A 20,808-nucleotide genomic window follows, 5' to 3' on the forward strand; every position below is an offset into this window, starting at 1 on the left:
GAGAAGAGGCAAGGGGAGGAGGCAGGGGGAAGAGGCAGGGAGAAGAGGCAGGGAGAGGAGGCAGGGGGAGGAGGCAGGGGGAAGAGGCAGGGAGAGGAGACAGGGGGAAGAGGCAGGGAGAGGAGGCAGGGAGAAGAGGCAGGGGGAGGAGGCAGGGGGAGGAGGCAGGGAGAGGAGGCAGGGGGAGGAGGCAGGGGGAGGAGGCAGGGGGAGGAGGCAGGGAGAAGAGGCAGGGGGAGGAGGCAGGGGGAAGAGGCAGGGAGAGGAGACAGGGAGAGGAGACAGGGAGAGGAGACAGGGGGAGGAGGCAGGGGGAGGAGGCAGGGAGAAGAGGCAGGGGGAAGAGGCAGGGAGAGGAGACAGGGGGAGGAGGCAGGGAGAAGAGGCAGGGGGAGGAGGCAGGGAGAGGAGGCAGGGAGAGGAGGCAGGGGGAAGAGGCAGGGAGAGGAGACAGGGGGAGGAGGCAGGGAGAAGAGGCAGGGGGAGGAGGCAGGGAGAGGAGGCAGGGAGAGGAGGCAGGGGGAAGAGGCAGGGAGAGGAGACAGGGGGAGGAGGCAGGGAGAAGAGGCAGGGGGAGGAGGCAGGGAGAGGAGACAGGGAGAGGAGGCAGGGGGAAGAGGCAGGGAGAGGAGGCAGGGGGAAGAGGCAGGGAGAGGAGACAGGGGGAGGAGGCAGGGAGAAGAGGCAGGGGGAAGAGGCAGGGAGAAGAGGCAGGGGGAGGAGACACACCCAAGCTCTCATCAGACAGATGCAGGTGTCAGGGTCAGGATTAGACTCAGACCAGGACAAGGTCAGGACCTCTGATACCCCCCATGGGAGAGAGAGAGAGAGAGAGAGCAGGATGACAGCATGACAGGATGACACCATGACAGGATGTGAGGACAGAGGGGAAGAGAGAGGGGAGACACCTGCCTCACTGCAGCGTTCCTTCCTGCAGCCGGGTCAGCTCTCTCAGGGTCTCACAGCATCGTCGCTCGCCATGCCACTGCTGCTGTTTCCCATTGTCAGGAACGCTCCATCTGTCACCCTGCAAAACACAAGCAGGATGTTAACGTTAAGAGGATACAGAGTTTACCCGGAACCTGGGAGCCAATCAGGCGTCTGTGTTTACCTCGGCTGGGTGCTGCTGGCAGCACAGGGAAACCAGGAGGAACTCACGCTTCCTGTGGACAGGCCGCTGTTTAAAGCCCCAGTTCAGGAGCTGGTGGAGGGCTGGATGAGTTACTGGCAAGATTAGTATGCTCCTGTCTACTGTAGTAACCTTTAACACACCTAACAAAAAAGGTGAATTTAAATCTGTATAAATGACAATCTTGTTGTGGTGTAGTAGTTCCTGACCTGCATGTGGTCCAATAGTTCATGTTTCTCTTGACCTGTACAGTGTCTTTGTCTTACAGACTTACCTAGTACATCACTGAACACAGTGGAAACACTGACATCTGTTTTCAATGCATGTCCTAAAGATTGGATCATCTGTTCACCAGAACAGTAAGCAATGCACTAAATGAGCTTTACCTTACCTGATGCAGGCACAGGTAGGCAGTAGGCAGAAATTCCACAGTTCAGATCCTGCTCATATTACTCATGACATCCCTCAGTGGAGAATCTCCTTCCTTCGCTGACTCCTCTAATCAAGAGGAGAGAATTGACATTTGAAGCAGACAGTTTGACACCACCCTCAGCTTCAAGGCTTGTCAGAAACATTAGCAAGTTTCCCAACCAGCCAGAGAATCTTCTTCTTCAGTTGTTATTTCCACCTCACCACCTTGCTCTACACACAGACTTCTCCTCCTCTCAGCCTGTCTCCTGATATTAAGCAAGATCACATCAGACTTTGGTTTTGACTGTCACCTAACTGACATGTTTTTAATTATTCTTAATATATATATATTATTTTTTTTTCAATATTGTCACTTACTCTCAGCTCCCAAAATAGTACTGTATAAAACATAACATCTAAAGAGTACTTCAAAACACCTTTCCAAAGATCCGAAGTGCAAAGATTCATAGCAAACAAGGGAAGTATCACGTTTCAGAGAACCTAGGAGTCAAAGTTTAATCTCAGAACGAGGTAGAAGGGATCCAACAACATGGCGTCAGTCTTGGTGAGGTGTTTAAACCGCCGACAGCAGGAAAACACAAGCTGTGTTGTAATTGTCTTAGACTGGTTAAGCTGCTTACAGGACTGTCTGCTCCAGGTGCAGCCCCCAGACCGCCCCCACGCCCTGTGACGAGCAGGAACACTGGGTCAAGACCTGACTCAACACCAACACTCACTGCCCTTGACTTAGCAGAGAGCGAGACGGATAACACACCATCTCTTCTGATGAGGGCTGGTGGATGGAGGCTCAGAGTTTAGACGTCCTTATGCCTCCAGACAGACCTGTCTGTTTGGGTTTGACTAGCGTGGCGGTATGAGCAGACGTGTGGTGCTCAGCTCATTCACGGTGTCAGCGGGGGCCGTGGTGAAGCCGGTCTGCAGCTCCACATGAGCTGTGGGGTTTCTGAAGGCCCCACACTTTGATTTATGACCTCAGACGGGAGAGGAGGGGCTACAATATCACCATGGTCCCCGGGGGGGAGGGGGGGGGGGGGTTAAGAGGATGTCTTAAGTGACCAGGATGCAGCTCTCAGTTTGAGTCCTGGTTTAACTGTGGAGATCAGCCAGTAGAAAAAGCAACAGTGAGGTTTTTCTGTAGCGCAGCTGACCCTCCCCATGACCCCTCCCCCCCCTGCCTGAGCAGCAGGGCAGTGGGCTGAGGAACAGCTGTTTCTGAGTGCTGACCTGTACGTCTACAACACGGCCTGTGGAGCGTGAGCCCCACCCCTCTGCCACAGCGGGCTGGGCACGGAGGGCGACCATGCTCCCTTACTGCCACATGGGCAGCCCTGTCACCCAGGCTGGGAGAGAGACAGGCAGAGAGAGAGACAGGCAGAGAGAGAGAGGCAGAGAGAGAGACAGGCAGAGAGAGAGACAGGCAGAGAGAGAGAGGCAGAGAGAGAGACAGGCAGAGAGAGAGAGGCAGAGAGAGAGAGAGGCAGAGAGAGAGAGGCAGAGAGAGAGAGAGAGGCAGAGAGAGAGAGACAGGCAGAGAGAGAGACAGGCAGAGAGACAGACAGGCAGAGAGAGAGAGAGAGAGAGGCAGAGAGAGAGAGAGGCAGAGAGAGAGAGAGGCAGAGAGAGAGAGAGGCAGAGAGAGAGACAGGCAGAGAGAGAGACAGGCAGAGAGAGAGACAGGCAGAGAGAGCTAGTGCCTAACTGTCTGAGAGGCTATGCTGCCAGCATGGAAGAGCTTACACAGACATGGCCACGTGCACCCTGTGCTATTACCCAGCATGCTTAGAGATCACACCCTCGCTTACATAACGCCACATTCATCTGACCAGCCACTCTAAAACCGGACGGCACCACATTCAGCCAGCCATGTGCTGGAACGCAGGGAATGAGGAACCTGTCACCGTGGCGATGAGGAGGAGGAGAGAGCCTGGGGGGAAGGGGTTTGGATGTTTATTGACTTTGTGGAATTTATGATGATGGAATTCATGATGAATTCATGAGGATGGGCTGACATAGTTCTTCTTCTGTGATTTGCAGACTTTTTCACGGTCTTGGCAGTGATTCTGAGAACAACCGACAAAGCTCCGTGGGCCAACGAGTTTGAATGTAAGAGCCAGCGGATAACAAGACAGTAAACTCTAGACACACGACCTTCATCACAGAAGAAGCACACAATAATTGTTTGGTGAGAGTCTTCAGATCTCTACCCTTAAAAGAAATTCTAAACCAAATTGTCTTTATCTTGCAGCGATTGAGTTGTCCTGTTTAGTAGAATCCATCTCAACGAAAAACCCCAGAATTGAGTGGAAGAAGATCAAGAACGGAGAACCCAGTTATGTTTACTTTGAGAAGAAGATCTCAGGTACCACACGTTCATCAACATCGAGTCATTCAAGAAAAAGTGTTTCACTGAACGATAAACATAACCCTCTTCATGTGTGTTCCTGTACATACTGTACGTCGCTCTGGATAAGAGCGTCTTCTAAATGACTAAATGGGCATCATCTGATGAAATAATGTTCATTTAATAACTAATTTAACGTTTAGTATACAGCACCAAATGTTGATGCTGTACACCAGTGTGTCGCTCCAGCCCTCCTCCTCACGGTACTTGTGCCTCCAGGAGACTTGGAGAACCGAGCCAGGATCCGGGAGCCGGCCACTTTGGTGATCATCAACACCACCAGGTCCGACACAGCGCAGTATCGCTGTGAAGTCACCGCCACCAACGACCAGAAGTCTTTCGATGAGATTCTCATCCAGCTGGTAGTCAGAGGTAGGTGTACATCCGCCCCTCCCTCCCTCATGTACTAATGTGAATCAGCCCCCGCTATGCCTTAGCAGGATCAGATATTGATTGTAATAAATTCCGCTGTGATGGAGTACGCCAATGCTATTGATTCCAGGATTCCTGGCAGCCAGGAGACTCTCCAAGTGACTGAGACTCAAACTACAAGCTCATGAAATTGGCATGCGTTGAACTGTATTACTTTTCCATAAATCATACCTCTGCCATACATAAGATTCTACGTTTAGGGCCTTTAGATGAATATGCATAGCCTCTGGCCAGATGTAAATTAGCTTTCAAATTGGACATCACAGCACTTACAAAGATGACTGGAAAACTGTGAGGAGCCACCTGCAAAGCATCAGCGTTTGTAGTCTCCACTTCAAATGCTGAACATGAAACAGTTTTAGGTCATGTGGGCATGGTGGCACTCAAGGATGGTGACCCTCCCTGCTGTTTAGGAGTGTTCTGGGGCTAAATGTGGAAGCTCTGAAACTGCATCCCTGCTAAATAGCTAACGTGCTAAAGATGGAAAGTAGCAGGCGTGTTTGGCATGGGACTGAAAACACATACTTGTCTAGGTCACTACAACATTCATCAAGCCAGGTTTTCATCATTTCCACAGTGCGCCACAGGCAGGGAAGCAAAGAGACGTGCATCTTGTTTGACATTAAAACGCTGGATGTCTTTTTTCTTCACAGTTAAGCCCGTCGTGCCCAAATGCAGTCTGCCAAAGTCCGTGCCGGTTGGAAAGTCAGCGGAGCTGGGCTGCGTGGAAGATGAGGGCTTCCCCAAGTCTCAGTACCAGTGGTTCCACAACAACGAGGAGATCCCCGATGACCCCAAAACCAGCCCCAAGTTCTTCAACTCGTCCTACGTGCTCAACTCTGAAACAGGGACCCTGGTGTGTGTTTGGGCTGGGGGAGTGTCGAGGCTGGGCGGGGCGCTGGGGGGCTGGCGCCCAGGGGAGGGAGGATATTTTGGGGAGACAGTTGATGGTGTGAGGGGGCTCGAGCCACGAGGGGAATCTGCTGTCCTCGTTTGCACATTCCTCAAACCTCCCCTCCTCTCAGAGAGATGCAGTCAGCGGCTCGCCCATGGCCGCCCCGGTCAACCTTCACCCTGGCCTCTGGAAAGGTTGGCTTGCCTGTCAGTCTTGTGACTTCCAGGCCGTCACACCCAGCTGTGAACTAAAGGCCTAAACTGAAACCCTTTCAGGCAAACACTGCCAACCACAGCCAGGCGTCCTGTAGAGGGGGGCTGGACGGCTATATCAGGCTGCTAACAGAAAACAAAGTGGATAACAAAATAATTGTCAAATGCCTCTAGAAGGATTTAGAAAGATTCAGATTCCCCTTCACCACCAACATACCCAGCCAGTTACAGTTTCCATGGTTGTATATCTGTCCATTCACACAGGAAGGATGAAAACAGCAGCGTTTCCTCTGTTTTGTCTGTAGAAATTCAGCGTTGTGAGGAAGGAGGATGCAGGGCAGTATTACTGCAGGGCGAAGAACGACGCAGGATACTCCGAGTGCAGCGCACAGATCATGGAAGTCTGTAAGTCTGGAAGATCACCACACGCACAACACAAATGAAAGGAAATCCATTTGTGACCATACGTGGTTGTGTACGGATGACTAAACTGATCCTCTTATGCATCACAAGCATTCAGTACTGCTGCTCTATGGCCATGTGGCCGGGACTGACATTTTAGGATCAGAAGCAAAGATGTAACAGAGATGCTTGTTCTCCTCAGACGACATCAACATAGCGGGGATCGTCCTGGGGGTGCTGGTGGTGGTGGTGGTGCTGCTCTGCATCACCGTGGGGATCTGCTGTGCCTACAAGAGAGGATACTTTGCCAGCCAGAAGCAGACAGGAAACAAGTATGTAGAATATCTATGATCTTTTAGCAGATATTTTTATCCAGAGCCACATATAGGAAAGGATTCCAACCTGTGACCTCTTGATGTGCAGTCAACTGCTCTTAACACTAAGACTGCTCTAAATGAGTCAAAAGGAAAGGTCAGGTTCTGGGATTCTTGAATTTAGCAAGAAGTTATTCACTGGCCCTCAGGACCGAATGCCGATGTCTTCATAATGATGAGTAGCCCAAGTCTTGATAAATAGTTGCCATGAGTCCTCATATCTAACATGTTCAGTGCCACACAACAAGCAGTTCCTGGTCTGGCTGGAGCTGGACAGTTCTGCTAATCTTGTTTGTGTTTGTCAGTTACAAGGCAGGACAGTTCTGCTAATCTTGTTTGTGTTTGTCAGTTACAAGGCCCCTGCCAAAGGAGACGGTGTGGACTACGTCAGGACAGAGGACGAGGTAGATAAACAAACATAACACCATGCGTCTATCAGTAATCTATAACACCAAGCGTTTAAGAGGTTCCTGTTATACAATGCTATACAGCACTTGACTGAAGTCCACTGCTAGGACACAAGCTTCATATTTTCTTATTTGTATTATTTTCTAGGGGGACTTTCGACACAAATCTTCATTTGTCATATGAAAGGGAAGAGAGTAGGGAAGTATAAAGGCGTGGAGTCAGAGACATGATACTTGTGGCTGGATTCTTCGTGTGATCAGCTAGCTGCCACGTGCCTTGATCTGGGCACGGCTGGAATGAAAACTAAACCCTTACGTTTGCCAAAGTTGACAAGTTTTCACATCTACAGTAATCAGTACCCAGCCCACATAAAGGTACTGAAATCCACTTGTTTTGCAAAATTATGATTTTCTTTTTACAGTTATTGCACGTTTTAAATGGTTATTAACACTACCTGCTGGAAAGAAAATATTTACAAAAGAGATTCTGCCTGGATGAAAGTCTTTATGTTTTGAAGTACATCTATCATGACACATTTTCCTGCAAACATTTGCTTCAAACCTATGGTAATTTATATAACATTTGTTTTCTACCAGCAAAATTTGTCAGACTATTTTTGATGGAATACTTTTTAAAATGCCAATAGATAAAGGTTTACTTTTTTAAATTTTTGTAAAATACTAACATGTTTTTATTTGGTTTTTGGACAAGAAATCTTTTAACAGTTCTAACCACTGTGTTCCATTGTAATCCTTCCCCTTTCCTGATCATCAAATATCTCACTAGCTCCTGATCGACGGTCTTACATGTTATGGCAGAGATGTTCATGTTGATATTGAAAAAGAAAGTTCCATGTTAATGTTTGTGGAGTCTTAGACAGTAGGTTTAAAGAATAGGAAGTGATGCTGAGTGGACTGTTCACAATCAGTGCAGCGCATCCTTGATATGAAGTGTCCTTTTATGCTTGCTATTAATCTTGTACATATAGAATATAGTGTCCAGTTTGAGGTTTGTACCGTCTATCAGGAATGCTTTCAGTATTACATTGTAATTAATACAGAGTTTGTGTTGGGTAACAATTGTACTGACTGTATATAGAGATCCCATCCCAAGGCTATGTACAGTGGTGAAATATTCTAATGTCTAGCACAGAAGGCAGTATGAAACTCTGTCCATGGTTCAACAGACTGATGGATGTTCATGGTAGAGAAGATATGCCCCGTTTTGGAACATGGAGATCTCATCTTTCCTTCCCCCAAGCATTTATCACTCAAATACGTTATTTTAAAAAGTATTTGTGAGCGTGACTACCATCCTCAAAACACAAAGAACAGTTTCAGATTCATGCAGACGTATAAAGTTATTCATCTCATAGCAGGAACTGGTACTGAAGTTCACGTGTGTACATTAGTTAAGAAATCATTCCTCTTAAGTGCCTTCTGCTACTACACCAGCCCAACTCCAACATCACGACACATCAGTACAGATATGTTCTAACTAGAACTGCATTTTTAACTCCACATGAACGGCGTTTGAGAGGAATGATGCTCAGTATCGTCACGTATCTACACTCCACATATCTGCAATTTTGTAAATAAGAATGTTTTAATTTCTTTTTCATTGATTTGAAGGATTCAATTTTATTTTATAATTATTTGTTTTCCATTGGATTAGAAATAGAGATGACATATGTATTAGTGCCTAAATATAGTGGGAATTATTTTTGGTAAAGACACATAGCACTAGTATGCAAAGAGTAAAAAGATTATACAAGACACGCTAAATGGTTTGATGAAGAGCTGACTTTACCTTTCAGGCCAGATAGTTCCACACGTGTAGAGCACTGTGCTGATTGGACGGAAGACTAGCTCTGTCTTATGCTTGGGACAAACTAGACCAATCACTGACTCCCAACCATGAGTTTCCACCAATCCAAGGACAGCTAGGTTCCAGAGATGTTTTGTTTCTGTGTGAGCGGGTGTGGAACAGGATCGTTTAACTGAGAACATGATTTATTGAACGAAGCTGAAGGTCAGCCTCAAGCCAAGTAAAGAAAAAAAAAAAAAGAAATCTTGACAGTTCATGTTTGTGATTAATAAAGCTCACTTCTAATACATACACATTTGTGGCATTTCATTTCTTTCATCTGACAGTACAATTCAAGACAATGTTTTATAGAAATAAGACAGGTTATTGTACTTTCTTGGTCCTTCTGTGAGCCAGAGGAGACTGCACCTCCCACTGCCTCGGAGCAGGGCTTCTGAAACCACACACAGGTACACAGTCAGAACACACAGGTACACAGTCAGGGTCAGCACATGCATTCATCTGTGGAAGTCAGACATGAGCCATGTAGGATATGTAATGTTTCCCAGATCCTAGCAGAGGGTCACCTCCTTACCGCTGCTCTGGGGACCTGAGGTGCAGAACACTTTCTTCCTCTCTGTCTGAAGATCCTGCAGACACAAAACCTGTTTCAACCACAGCTGCTGCAGCAGCTACAGACATGATAATGACGTTTAACATTTGGACAAGTGACTTCAGCTAGTGGAACGTACCTCCTCTCCTCTCACTGAAGATGGCGCTGAGTCCTTCCCCGAAGGTCACATCGTTGATGTTCCCTGAGGAGGGGCCACATTGGGATGTGTGCAAGAAAGAAAACGTCAATATCCAGAACTGGCTCAGATATCCAGCCACAAGCCCCCAACAGGAGGGAGATGAACAACTGGTCCAGAAGATGCTACTGTGTCCTGCTCGTCACTCACCAAGCGGCTGCTCAACAACATCTTTAAACTCCAAATCTAAAACTCTGGGTTAAGTCTGGGAATCATTTACAGCTCTTCAAAACCACTTAAAGATCAAGGAGCGAAGCTCAATGGTTGGATTGTCACAACCCATCGTCAATAAAAATAGCCTGTTATTATCCCCCGGGGAAAACGGTCTTCCTGCTAATAAGCGGGGGAAGGGGAAGTTCAGTTGTCAGGATGACAGGAGAGACGAGGAACAATCTGACAGCACAAGGAGACCATCAGCTGGGCCAGCTGATGACAAACTGCAGACACGCATAGAAACACAGATTTACCAGGACAGTTATGAACACCAGGGGGTGTTGTATTTTCAACTTTTAGAGTTGTTCAGTATATTGATTCAGAAACACAAGCATCAGCTCACATGCACCTTGTCACCATCTCCCTGTGAGGCTGCAGCTCTGAGAACCAGGCTGCCGCTCTGAGAACCAGGCTGCCGCTCTGAGAACCAGGCTGCCGCTCTGAGAAGCAGGCTGCCGCTCTGAGAACCAGGCTGCCGCTCTGAGAAGCAGGCTGCCGCTCTGAGAACCAGGCTGCCGCTCTGAGAACCAGGCTGCCGCTCTGAGAACCAGGCTGCCGCTCTGAGAAGCAGGCTGCCGCTCTGAGAAGCAGGCTGCCGCTCTGAGAACCAGGCTGCCGCTCTGAGAACCAGGCTGCCTCTCTGAGAAGCAGACTGCTACAGAAGGAGCGAGTGAGAGACAGGTGTGTGTGTGTGTGTGTGTGCGTGTGCTCACCGTGAGGAGTGCTGAAGGCTCTGTAACACAGGCTTCCTTTGGGGGGCACCGACACTACAACCAAAGAGGACTCTTAGTTGGAATAAAACCTTGTCTGTTGACCTGACAGTGTGTGTGTGTGTGCGTGCGTGTATGCGTGTTGTACCTGACTCCTGGGCTGAGAGGGCTCTATGAGGACCACTGGTCTGCTGGTTGTCAGCTGCCCTCAGTGGGGGACGCCTGGTCAAACACAAGCAGCAGTCACACCTCTGGATGTTCCCTCCTGCCCCCCATCCCTCCTGCCTGTTTCTACGCTGCTCTGGGTGAGCGTGTGCAGTGTGAGGGGCAGTACCTGGCTGACTGGGACAACAGGCGGGAGAGCTGGGCTGGCAGGGGGCCCCGGGGGGCCTGAGGGGTGGTGAAGGCCCCCTGGAGCAGCCTCCTGGACGGAGAGGCCGGGGCCAGCAGCCTCCTGGATGGAGAGGCCGGGGAGGAGGCCTGGGGGCAGGGGGAGGAGAGGCTTAGGGAGGCGAGAGCCATCAACAGGGTGACAGTGTGTGGAGGAACAGCAGCAGTGCAGCATGTCTTACAGCTGAGTCTCTGCTCTGCATCTCTCTGAGCAAGCTGCTGGCAGCCATGTTGTCCTGCTGTTCCTTCTCATACAGCTTCAGGTTGTACTCCAGCTCTGCTGCTAGCTGCTCATCCGCCGCAAACAGCTCCTTCACCTCGCTGCGGTAATCCTGCATGGTGACCTGGATGGGGACAACACGTTACCCTCTGGACCTGCAGGTCCCCATCAGATCCCCCATCAGGTCCCCATCAGGTCCCCCATCAGGTCCCCCTCAGGTCCCCCTCAGGTCCCCCATCAGGTCCCCCATCAGGTCCCCCATCAGGTCCCCCATCAGGCCCCCATCAGGCCCCCATCAGGTCCCCCATCAGGCCCCCATCAGGTCCCCCTCAGGTCCCCCATCAGGTCCCCATCAGGTCCCCCATCAGGTCCCCCATCAGGTCCCCCATCAGGTCCTCCATCAGGTCCCCCATCAGCTCACCTGCAGGTAGCCCATCAGGTCCTTCAGCACCGGGGAGCGCTGCTGCTCCAGCTTGCTCTTCAGGGCGATGATGATGGGGATCATGTTCTCTATGAAGACCTTCTTCTGGACCTGGAGATGGACAGACACGCAGGGCTGGTTAGACAGCGCCCTCTGGTGGTGCAGCTCAACTCCCATCCCTTCAGACTGAACAGAACTGTCCCCAGAGTACTGGCCACACCTGGGAGACCACCTTCTTCTGGGCCACCTGGATGACAGCCTTGGCCATGGCCACCTGCTCGTCATCCTGCTCGTCAGCCTCGCCTCGCCCTGCCGCCAGAGCCTGCAGCTTCATCTCCTTCAGGCTCAGCACGCCCAGGGTCTCAGACAGGACCTCACTGCCCTCACCGTCTAGAGCAAGCTCTCCATCCACGAAGCACGCTGACGCAGAGAGACAGACACAGAGAGAGAGACACAGACAGAGAGACAGACACAGACAGACAATCCAACAAGAGTGAGATCATGTATTGTTTGATCCTGAAGTGCTTTGACGTTAACATCCAAGGCTAAAGAGCGCCGTCTGCTGCTCCAGGGTGCAGCTGTTACCCAGTACAGTCTGGCTGATCTTGGTGGTGATGTTGAAGCGCTGGGCATCTGTGAAGTTCTCCAGTAGGAAGCGGTAGATCCTGAACCTCCTGTCTCTGTTCCGAGAGCCCCTCAGAGAGAACCTAGCCTTCTCACTGGAAACACGCAGAACGTTACAACACTGAGCCCTCATCTCATCTTCCACTGCTTGTTGTAAAAGTGAATCATAAACTACAGTTACATCCTGGTTGCAGGCATTGTATTCCTCTTTATTATTTGGTGGACTCAGGGTTCGTACAGATACTGTATAATAAAATTCCAGTACTTTCAAGAACTTTTCAAGCACTATTTGGGTTTTTTTCAAGGACTACAATCAGAGATCTCATTTATCAAACATATACTTTAAATGAATCCTTATTAAAGCTACATATGTTATTCAATCAAGAGCAGCGAGTGATTTTCTCTTTTTCTTTTGTTCTTTGAGTAACATTAATGAGACGGCTGTCTCTAAGACCTGACGCACAGGTTGCAGAGCTGACACTAATCCAGTTCTTCACCTTCATATAAGACTGCTTACAAGGATACTCGCCAAAATGGTCATTTTGACAATATTCTGTTCCGTCCTCAAGTAGGCCTAATCAATACGGTGCTGGCGCGCACTGGCTGAGAAGAAGCAGTTTTTCTCTCGGTGTTTGAGTCTGGCGTTTGTGCAAAGAATGCTTGAAAAACACTTAAATTAATTGAGAACCTGATCATATGCTATAATGCAAACCAAAGAATGCCAGAAAAAACTGCTTTAATTAAATTAGCAGGAGGGGGATGGGCTGAGGCATTAACACTTCAAAATTACTTAAAAATTCATATATATTGTCTTTAAATAATTCACTTTTCAAGTACCTCGTCATTAATGACTTATCAAGGGTTTTCAAAGACTTAAATTTAAAAAATTCAAATTCAAGTACTTCAAGCACTTTAAGCACCTTGTACGAACCCTGTGGACTTTAAGCTGATTAAAATGATTTGGTAGATTTAGTCAACGATACTCTTCTAACGAGAGCTTTACCTTGCGGTTTGGGAGAACTTATTGTAGGTTTTGTGTTTCTCGTAAGAATTGAAGTGAAAGATGCACTCTATGAAGTGCTGAGAGAACATGGCAGGGTTCTTCTTGAGCAGCAGGTGGACCAGACAGTATTCACAGAGCCTGTCGAGAGAGAAGCAGCCATCAGCCCTGGCTCCGCTGTTCCACTGCACACCATGCTGAGAGGGGAGAGGTGAGCTGCTTTACCTGCTGACGGCTGGTTCAGGGTCCACCAGCACTGTCACAAACCTGAAGAACAGAGAGCCCTTCCACTTGACAAACTCCTCCTACAACACAAACACAAACAGCAGCTCAGGACAGCGGCTCTGTGAGGCTAGCCACGCTGGAACGTCTTCATCATGTAACAGACAACTTACAGTTCAGTTTTTTCATTCTTATTGGTATGAGTGCGTGTGTGTGTGTGTGTACCTGCAGCAGGCTGGTCAGCATGGTGAGCGTCTGCTCTCTGACAAGCATGTGGTTGTCCTGGAGACAGGCTGAGATGCTGGGCAGGTAGCGCTCCAGCATGTTGGTGTAGCGCACACACAGGTCACACATGACCAGCACCACGTTGCTGCGCACGGCCATGTCAGTACTGAGCTGCAGCTCGCGGGCGAAGGCAGGCAGGTACCTCTGGGTGAGGTCCTCATGCTGCAGGCACAGCTTCCCTGGGGGGGGGGGGGCATCACATCCACAGTGTGAGAGTCTTCAACATGGCCCTCTGTAGGGGAGCAGTGCTGCAGTCTGTCTGCTGGAGACTCAGGGGTGCTTACCCAGGGTGAGGACAGCATGGGCTCTCACCCTGCTGGGCAAGGAGGAGGGGTGGAACTGGGACAGGGGCTGGGAGGCCAGGGGCTGGGAGGCAAGGGGCTCCTCTGGTTGCCCCTCTGGAACACACACACACAACAGCTCGTCATCATGAAGTCATGGCGATAGGTCAGGTCACATGTGACACACGTGTGACTACTTGTTTATATGAGGGTTACATGTCTATTTCTCTCTATGTACCGGCCGTGTGCTCGGGGCTGGAGGACAGGACAGACTGCACCAGTAGGACTGTCCTCTTGCCCACCCGGGCGGGGCAGTGCAGCGATGCCACACCCAGCAGGTACAGATGCTTCACCTGAAACACACCCAGCCATGAAGCCTTCAGGTGAGGCCATATCTTACAAGACATCAAGAGCAACACAGGACCATTCTCTCACCACCAAATCCTCGTTCAGGTTCTGTGCTCCCTTCTCGTTGAAGAGGACTGTGGACAGGTAGGTCTCACAGAGAGAGACCAGCTCCCCACAGTGCTGGTTCAGGAATTTCTGTCACACAAGGTAAGAGGACTGAAAAACTGAGGCCGTACCGCAGTGGCCTGGGTTCGAATCACATCTAGACCATTAGCAGCATCTCTCTCTGCCTTTCCTGTCACACTACAGACTAACTGTCCAATAAAGCATGAAAAATACCAAAGAATATGATCAGAATTAGTGGGAGGTTTTCATAGCTGTGAGCAGACAGGGACCTCCTCAGAGCAGCTCACCTGGGTGTCCTTCATGGCCTGGGCTCGGCCCAGCCGACACAGGGTCTCCACACTGGCCCCCACCACCTCCAGGGGCATCTCCAGGCTCCTCAGCCAGGACATGATGTCCTCTGGAGGACACAAACATCCAACGTGCCATCTCAATTGAGTCTCCTCTTACTGTCAGCTTCTCACATGACAGTCCTGCTACGGTGCTCTTGTCATTCTCTAGAATTGTGCTGCCTGGGTTAGAGGACTAGGCCTAGGACTCGGGTTAGGACTGGGCTCCCTGACGGCTCGCTCACCAACGATCCTGCGCCTGGTGTCCTCGTTCAGGTGTTCACAGACGTCCCCGAGCACACTCAGGATGTGGCAGGACGTTGTGACGGTCACATTCCTCAACCTGGGGACATACAGGACGGAAGAGATCATGGACTCCGAATTTTTGTAGTAAAATAAGGCATGAGACATCTAGAAGTGAGGGGGAAGTTATACACAAACAATAAAATGGGCTCAAAACATGCCCCAGCTTCACTCCCTGTGTGGGTCACCTACCTGACCATGTGGTCCCAGTCCCAGGCCTGTGTGTGGGTCACCTACCTGACCATGTGGTCCCAGGCATCCAGGATCTTGCTGTAGTTGAGTTTGGGGGAGGATCCGGCCACCCTGGCCAGCAGCAGCCAGACTCCTGGCGCATGCTCTGCCTCCATGTGAGAGACCAGGTTACTGATGAAGGCTGCCGTGAACTTGTTTTGCTTCGACCACACGGTGAAGGCCTTGCTGAAGTAGCGACTGGACACAGCAAGGAGGAAAACAGGGTGGAACAGACACAGAAAAAACACTGACAGTTTAGGATGTATCTGATTTTGTGATGCTTTTGCTGAAAATGATTTAAACTCTAAAACCCAATTCCTCTGTAGACACGCCCCCTGCAGGTGGGGGGCGCCCCCTGCTGTGAGCTGAGGTACCTCAGATCCTGACAGTCGTCACAGAGCAGGCCCAGCAGGTCCCAGCACAGCTTCTGCCCTGCGTCCTCCCAGCTGGAGGAGGAGTGCGTCTTCACCTGGCTCAGCACCACCTGCTCCAGGCTCTCCAGGGCCTTGTCCTGGACGGAGCTCTCTGGGTCGATGATGGCAGGCAGCAGACCCCTCAGCCAGACCCTCTGGACCACCCTGCTGTGGGAGTGGGCCTGAGGACCAGCACACAGGGACTCCTTTACACCCATGGATGACTACATCGTACTACGTCACGTCACATGGATGACACTGTACTACATCATACACAGAAATGCATCCTTGTGAAGGAGGTGCCATGCACAGAGGCTGGGGTCTGGGTTTAAGGGTCAGGAGTAAGGGTCAGGAGTAAGGGTCAGGAGTAAGGGCTGGGGTCAGGGCTGGGGTCAGGGCTGGGGTCAGGGCTGGGGTCAGGGCTGGGGTCAGGGCTGGGGTCAGGGCTGGGGTCAGGGGTCAGGGCTGGGGTCAGGGCTGGGGTCAGGGGTCAGGGCCTCACATGCAGCAACTCTCCTAGGCACTGCATGGCCTTCTTCTTGACGGACAGGGCGGGGTCTCGACAGCGGTCCGACAGCACCGAGAGGTTCTCTTGCGCCAGCAGGATGACACTGTGCTTCAGCAGACTCATTATGGCCTGAGAGAGAGACAGAAAGAGAGAGGTGGACAGAGAGAGAGAGAGATGTGGAGGATCAGAGACAACCAGAAAGATATTGAAGAATGATATATTCTACTTGGTGTGGAGGTCATGTCTGTACCAGAGGGCAGTCTATCCCCAACAGTGTAAAACCCCTCAGGACAACTACAGCTGTAATACAGCGATAAGAGAGTATCAAATCCAGCTGGGATGCCTGGTATATGATGACAGAGAGGATCAGTGTGACTGTACCTGCAGGGCAGACTTCCTCACGATGGTCTTCTGGTCACAGACACGCCGCATGAGCAGAGACATGGCCTCTTTTGCTGATGGAAACACATAAAAAAACAAGTTTCCCTTTAAATGTTTCTCAATGTGAGAAAAACAAACCCCAAAAAGTATATGCATTCATTTTTTTGTTCTAAAAAGTGTTCCTTACACTCATAACTAATGTCACTGCCGGTGATGTCCACAGTCTTGAACTGCAAAGTCCTGTAAGTCTTTTGGGACCTCAGAGAACCTGCAACATCAGCAAGAGACGTTACATGATGTCAGCATAGACTGGAATGTTCTGGAAACACCCATGCAACCATGGAAACAGCTTTGGAAGCGTCAAGATCAAGAGCTCACCGTCTGTGGCGTCCCCCTCCAGGACGGTGTGTGCTCCGGCTGAAAGAAGCAGAACACAGACGAAGCTGTGACAGCAGCGTGGGCATGACAACCAACAATAACACTGTTCATAGCACAGCCTTCATTTTGGAGGCAATCTCAGGACGCTACAGGTTTATATAAAATATATTTAACATAAAATATTTCATAAAAGAATAAACCCTCAGGCAGTAAAGACACAGCAGTCCGTGAGAAGGCTTGTGTAGATGACGGGGCTGCTGTCCTTACTGGAGGAGAAGAGCTCGTGGATGCAGCGCGTGGCGTTGAGCGAGGGCATCTCCAGGCAGCGGGACAGGCAGGTGAGGGCGTGGGCCCGCACGGTGGGGGAGGAGTCAGAGCGCCGCCCGAACACCAGGCTCTGGACCAGGAACCTGTGGGACAGCAGGCCTGCCTGCTCGGGGCCCAGAGAGGCCTCCGCCTGCCGCTCCGGGCAGGCCAGCAGAGCCACGGACACGTCCAGGGCAAACAGCCTGTAGGCCACCTGGCGAGGGGGGAAAGTACCATGGGACTTTGAGGTTTTTTTGTGTTGACTTTTGTAGTTCAAAGTTTCCAGTTTCAAAAAGGAGCAGAGATGTACTCATTCAGCTACAGCATGGCAGGAGGGGATAGTTTTGTTGTTGTAATAAATGCATGACTGAATCCTCCTGTACATTTGTACACTTAAGTAGGATATATAATACAACTATACCCAGGCATTTCTATTTAGGCATGATCATTTCTGCATGATTGCACTTTTCTTTTTTTAACGTGAACTACCTTTGAGTGAGTGGAGTAGGCAAACAGCCACTTGATGAAGGAAGCGTAGTCTGAACAGGGCATCTTGTCCAGCAGCTGGGACACAGCCTGGGCTCCATGGGAGCGGTAGTCTGTCTTCTCCACCATCTACACAACACAAGGAGCCCTCTTACAGCCTCTGCCAGCCTCCAGCCCTGCACCCCTGCAGCCAGACTGCTTCCCTGCTGCCCTGACCTACCTGACAGCACAGGTGCTGCAGCAGGATGCGGAGGAAAGGCAGAGCAGTCTCTTTCAGCTCATCTAGCAGGTGGCTGTAAGGATGTGGGGATGAGTCATACAACAGATGGGACTCCATGTTCATGTGCATGCTTTATGAGAAAGTGGCATAGCGTACCAGACGAACAGGAGGGCCTGGTCTCTGGTGGAGACCACAGCCTGGCTGGGCAGCAGCAGGGTGGGCTTGCGGCTCTGCCCCCTCCTCATCATCAGGATCACGTACAGCAGGCTGTGGAACACGCCACGCACATTCTGCCAACCACACGCAGCACGGAGGAGGAAGTTACATCAACGCTACAGCAAGTCAAAGACAAGATCTGTTCTTAAGGTGCCGTACCTCTTTCTCATCGCCATGACTGGGAGAGCAGAGCAGTGCTAACCCGTAGTAGGCTAGCTCAGGAACACTCTGGATCTCATCCAGGGCCCTTGAAGGTCACAGTGAGATTGGGGTCATTACATTTAATTAATTTAGAAGACACTTAATGCATACCAATAGTGTATTTGGAAACTACAGCAGAAAGACAAGAATCAGAAGAGCGTAGATAACAGTTTTAGAGGCTCAGGAACAGTCTGCATATACCAGGCCATCCTTATCAGTGATGCCTTTACTGTTTTACCTCCAACAAACCTGAAGTCAAAAAGGTATGCTCGACTACTTACCGTTTGTTGTTAAATTCCAATTCCCCAATGACTGGTTCAAAATCTGTCAGTTCAGTGAATATCTGAAGAAAACAAAACGTGACTTTGTATCATTGTTAAAAAAGGTCATATTCATGTGTTTACCCTATCAGATTGTCCTCCATCATTCCAATGAGGGGACTAGTATGAGTAACCAGAGTAAGGTGTATGCATGAGGCACCTTCCTAGTCAGAGTAAGTCAGGGGTGCACATCTTGAAAACATGAAACAGCAGCATTTTACCTGCACACACAGTTCATAAAACCTGTCGACAGGTCATAGTACCTGCACACAGCTGTCTGCACTCTGGGGCTTGTCTTTGAGAGGAAAGGTCTGCAGAAGCCTGAGGAGGTTCCTGACGAGGAGAACGATGGCCTCCCTGATGGTGAGCAGGTCCCGTGGGGAGAAGTGAAGCCTCTCCTCCTCCTGCTCCTCCTCCTCAGCGTCCACCTGAGGAGGAGGAGCAGACGCATCACAGCCCGTCATATCACTACGCCTTACTACACTCTAGGTCATCTGGGACTTTGCTACTAGGCCATCTGGACATTTTTTAAACCTTTCGACAAGCAAACACAAGGACAAAAGCATATTAAAACCATTAAATTCACGCCTCAAAATGCATCACTGCAATGCAACATTAGCATGTAGGCAGCCATCGCTGTTGTACCCTACAGCTAGCGTAGTCTAACTGAGCCCAGCCGGCGGTCCAAACCTCTTCCTGCTCCCTCCGCGGGGCTCTGGGCCTCTTCCCCTCCGCCTGCCAGCTCTTCACACATTCCTTCTTCCTCTTCCTTCCACAGCTCTGCGGCCAGCAGTGAGCAGGAAGGGCCAGGCAGGCGTCAAACAGGACCTGCTGGAACACCTGGTTGACCACGCTCCCCGGGGTGCCCAGCAGCAGCAGGTAGATGGAGGCCGCGTGCAGGGACAGCAATCTGGGCTGGAAGCCGTCTGGACGGGTCCTCGCTCCCACCACGAAATAGGCCAGCAGAGCCACCAAGGAGCGCGTGGAGACACCACTGTCCCCCAACACAGTCCACACACTCTGAAACAGGAGGCAGAGAGGAGGACAGGATCATGACCTCAGCTGGACACAGTGCTGCTTCTGTGAGGGCCCTTTGAAAAGGTGGGCTTATTTTAAGGCTCTTGTATCTCATAAGCACACATGAACAACAATTATTGAGGAAGCCCACCACGATTTAGAATAATGTTAAATATCATCTCCAGAGAAGTGTGGTTACGTCTTACTTGGGACAATCCATCACTTGTTGGGGTGGAGCTGTCAGAGTGGTTCGTGTAGGGGAGCAGACATCTGTACAACGCCTCCAGTCCCTGCGATCCATTTCTCGTTACTGAATCTTCAATTGCTGCGTCAAGCGCTTCCACCTCAGTGAACTCCAAATCCCAGACGCCATCAACCCAGTCTAGTGGGGGAATCACAAGCATTGATTGAGATGCTGTTGTTGACAGATCATGGACAAGAGAATAGGGAAAATAACTTCCTTCACAAAACCAGCCCAACACGAAGTAGCAAAGGTGAACACGTTACGACAGTGAGAGTGTAACGCCATTAAAATATATTTTAAAAACTGTAAATTGCATTTAAAAAGTAAGATGTTCAAGAGGAAATGCTTGCTAATTGCTAATAACCTGGGGAGTGAGAGTGGTGTAAGACCACCCTCCACCTAAGCCTATTTTTGAGCCAGGAAAAACCCTGACATGTATATGTCTACTAAAATATGTTACCCCAAAGTGTTTTAATGTTTGTCGTTTCTGAGATAGCTAGTGCTGCTAGAGCTAGCGGTGGAGGCCGACCCATAGCTGTCAGAGCTTGCTGTACAAACTTGAATGAGACTGTGACCACTGGCTTGCTAACTAACGCTAACTGGAAAATAAAATGCAGAAAATGGATTAGCGTATTACGAACAGATCCATTAACAAAGCCATAAAACCTTAAGTTCAGATATAAACTTACCTCTTTTAAGGTCTTTAAGTTTGAGAATCTCCAACACATTCATTAATTCCATCTTGTTGTATTTTGTCTGAACCCGCCAACACAACCATTGGCGCAATTTGGCCCGAGCTTTAAGCGTCATTCGTGCTTTCGCGGCAATCTTCACGCCATTAATCATGCGTCCAGAATACGCATACCACGCAAATCTAAGTATATTTCCACTACTTTAAATTTAGGCAATGAAATTTGATATTTCCAGTGCACAATACCGAAGGCACAGTAATACAAAATCTTTGTGAGAAAAAACATATGTTCATTTTTAAAATGTTCTATTTAATGGTGGAGTTGGTCCACTTTTAAGCCGCAGGCTCCAGCCTTAAAATAAGTTTTTGCTGTCTTTTGTTTACTCTTTTGACTGCTGTTGCTTTCTTTGTATGTCAATGTTGCACT

The 20,808-nt window shown here is 49.8% G+C and overlaps 2 protein-coding genes across 2 annotated transcripts in view; one reads left to right on the forward strand and one right to left on the reverse strand.

Annotated features, from left to right (window-relative positions):
* The window catches only part of jam3b (junctional adhesion molecule 3b), a 28,736-nt gene extending 19,933 nt beyond the window's left edge, over window positions 1–8,803 (forward strand). The window contains exons 2-9 of the mRNA XM_047043272.1: window positions 3,596–3,664; window positions 3,807–3,920; window positions 4,182–4,334; window positions 5,048–5,250; window positions 5,807–5,906; window positions 6,106–6,235; window positions 6,627–6,681; window positions 6,833–8,803. Coding sequence (XP_046899228.1) covers window positions 3,596–3,664; window positions 3,807–3,920; window positions 4,182–4,334; window positions 5,048–5,250; window positions 5,807–5,906; window positions 6,106–6,235; window positions 6,627–6,681; window positions 6,833–6,868 — 860 coding nt within the window. The 3' untranslated portion in view covers window positions 6,869–8,803. The remainder of the gene's footprint in view (window positions 1–3,595; window positions 3,665–3,806; window positions 3,921–4,181; window positions 4,335–5,047; window positions 5,251–5,806; window positions 5,907–6,105; window positions 6,236–6,626; window positions 6,682–6,832) is intronic.
* On the reverse strand, window positions 8,324–20,766 carry ncapd3 (non-SMC condensin II complex, subunit D3). Its single transcript, XM_047043268.1, has 34 exons — window positions 20,380–20,766; window positions 19,653–19,828; window positions 19,120–19,449; window positions 18,693–18,857; window positions 18,391–18,452; window positions 18,068–18,155; window positions 17,849–17,982; window positions 17,693–17,765; window positions 17,476–17,601; window positions 16,948–17,200; window positions 16,681–16,719; window positions 16,490–16,570; window positions 16,303–16,376; window positions 15,916–16,050; window positions 15,375–15,595; window positions 15,007–15,198; window positions 14,712–14,809; window positions 14,428–14,537; window positions 14,102–14,209; window positions 13,905–14,019; window positions 13,670–13,783; window positions 13,326–13,564; window positions 13,104–13,183; window positions 12,882–13,019; window positions 11,840–11,973; window positions 11,475–11,674; window positions 11,255–11,365; window positions 10,796–10,957; window positions 10,558–10,703; window positions 10,372–10,445; window positions 10,227–10,280; window positions 9,244–9,306; window positions 9,087–9,141; window positions 8,324–8,945 (listed from the first exon to the last, which is right to left on the reverse strand). Exons 1-34 carry the CDS (start codon window positions 20,534–20,536, stop codon window positions 8,876–8,878), a joined length of 4,377 nt encoding a protein of 1,458 aa, XP_046899224.1. The 5' UTR covers window positions 20,537–20,766; the 3' UTR covers window positions 8,324–8,875.
* Window positions 20,767–20,808: the final 42 nt, after the last annotated feature.

The sequence above is a fragment of the Hypomesus transpacificus genome, chromosome 20 (assembly GCF_021917145.1).
Source record: "Hypomesus transpacificus isolate Combined female chromosome 20, fHypTra1, whole genome shotgun sequence".
Classification (NCBI taxonomy): Eukaryota; Metazoa; Chordata; class Actinopteri; order Osmeriformes; family Osmeridae; genus Hypomesus; species Hypomesus transpacificus.

Excerpts from the sequence above, each read along its gene's own strand:
- ncapd3 (XM_047043268.1), bottom strand. The coding sequence starts at position 20,536 with ATGATTAATGGCGTGAAGATTGCCGCGAAAGCACGAATGACGCTTAAA. Across the intron at positions 15,199-15,374 it reads GACGACTGTCAGGATCTGAG|TCGCTACTTCAGCAAGGCCT; the intron begins GTACCTCAGCTC and ends TGCTGTGTCCAG. Across the intron at positions 11,974-12,881 it reads AAGTTCTCCCAAACCGCAAG|TGAGAAGGCTAGGTTCTCTC; the intron begins GTAAAGCTCTCG and ends GCGTGTTTCCAG.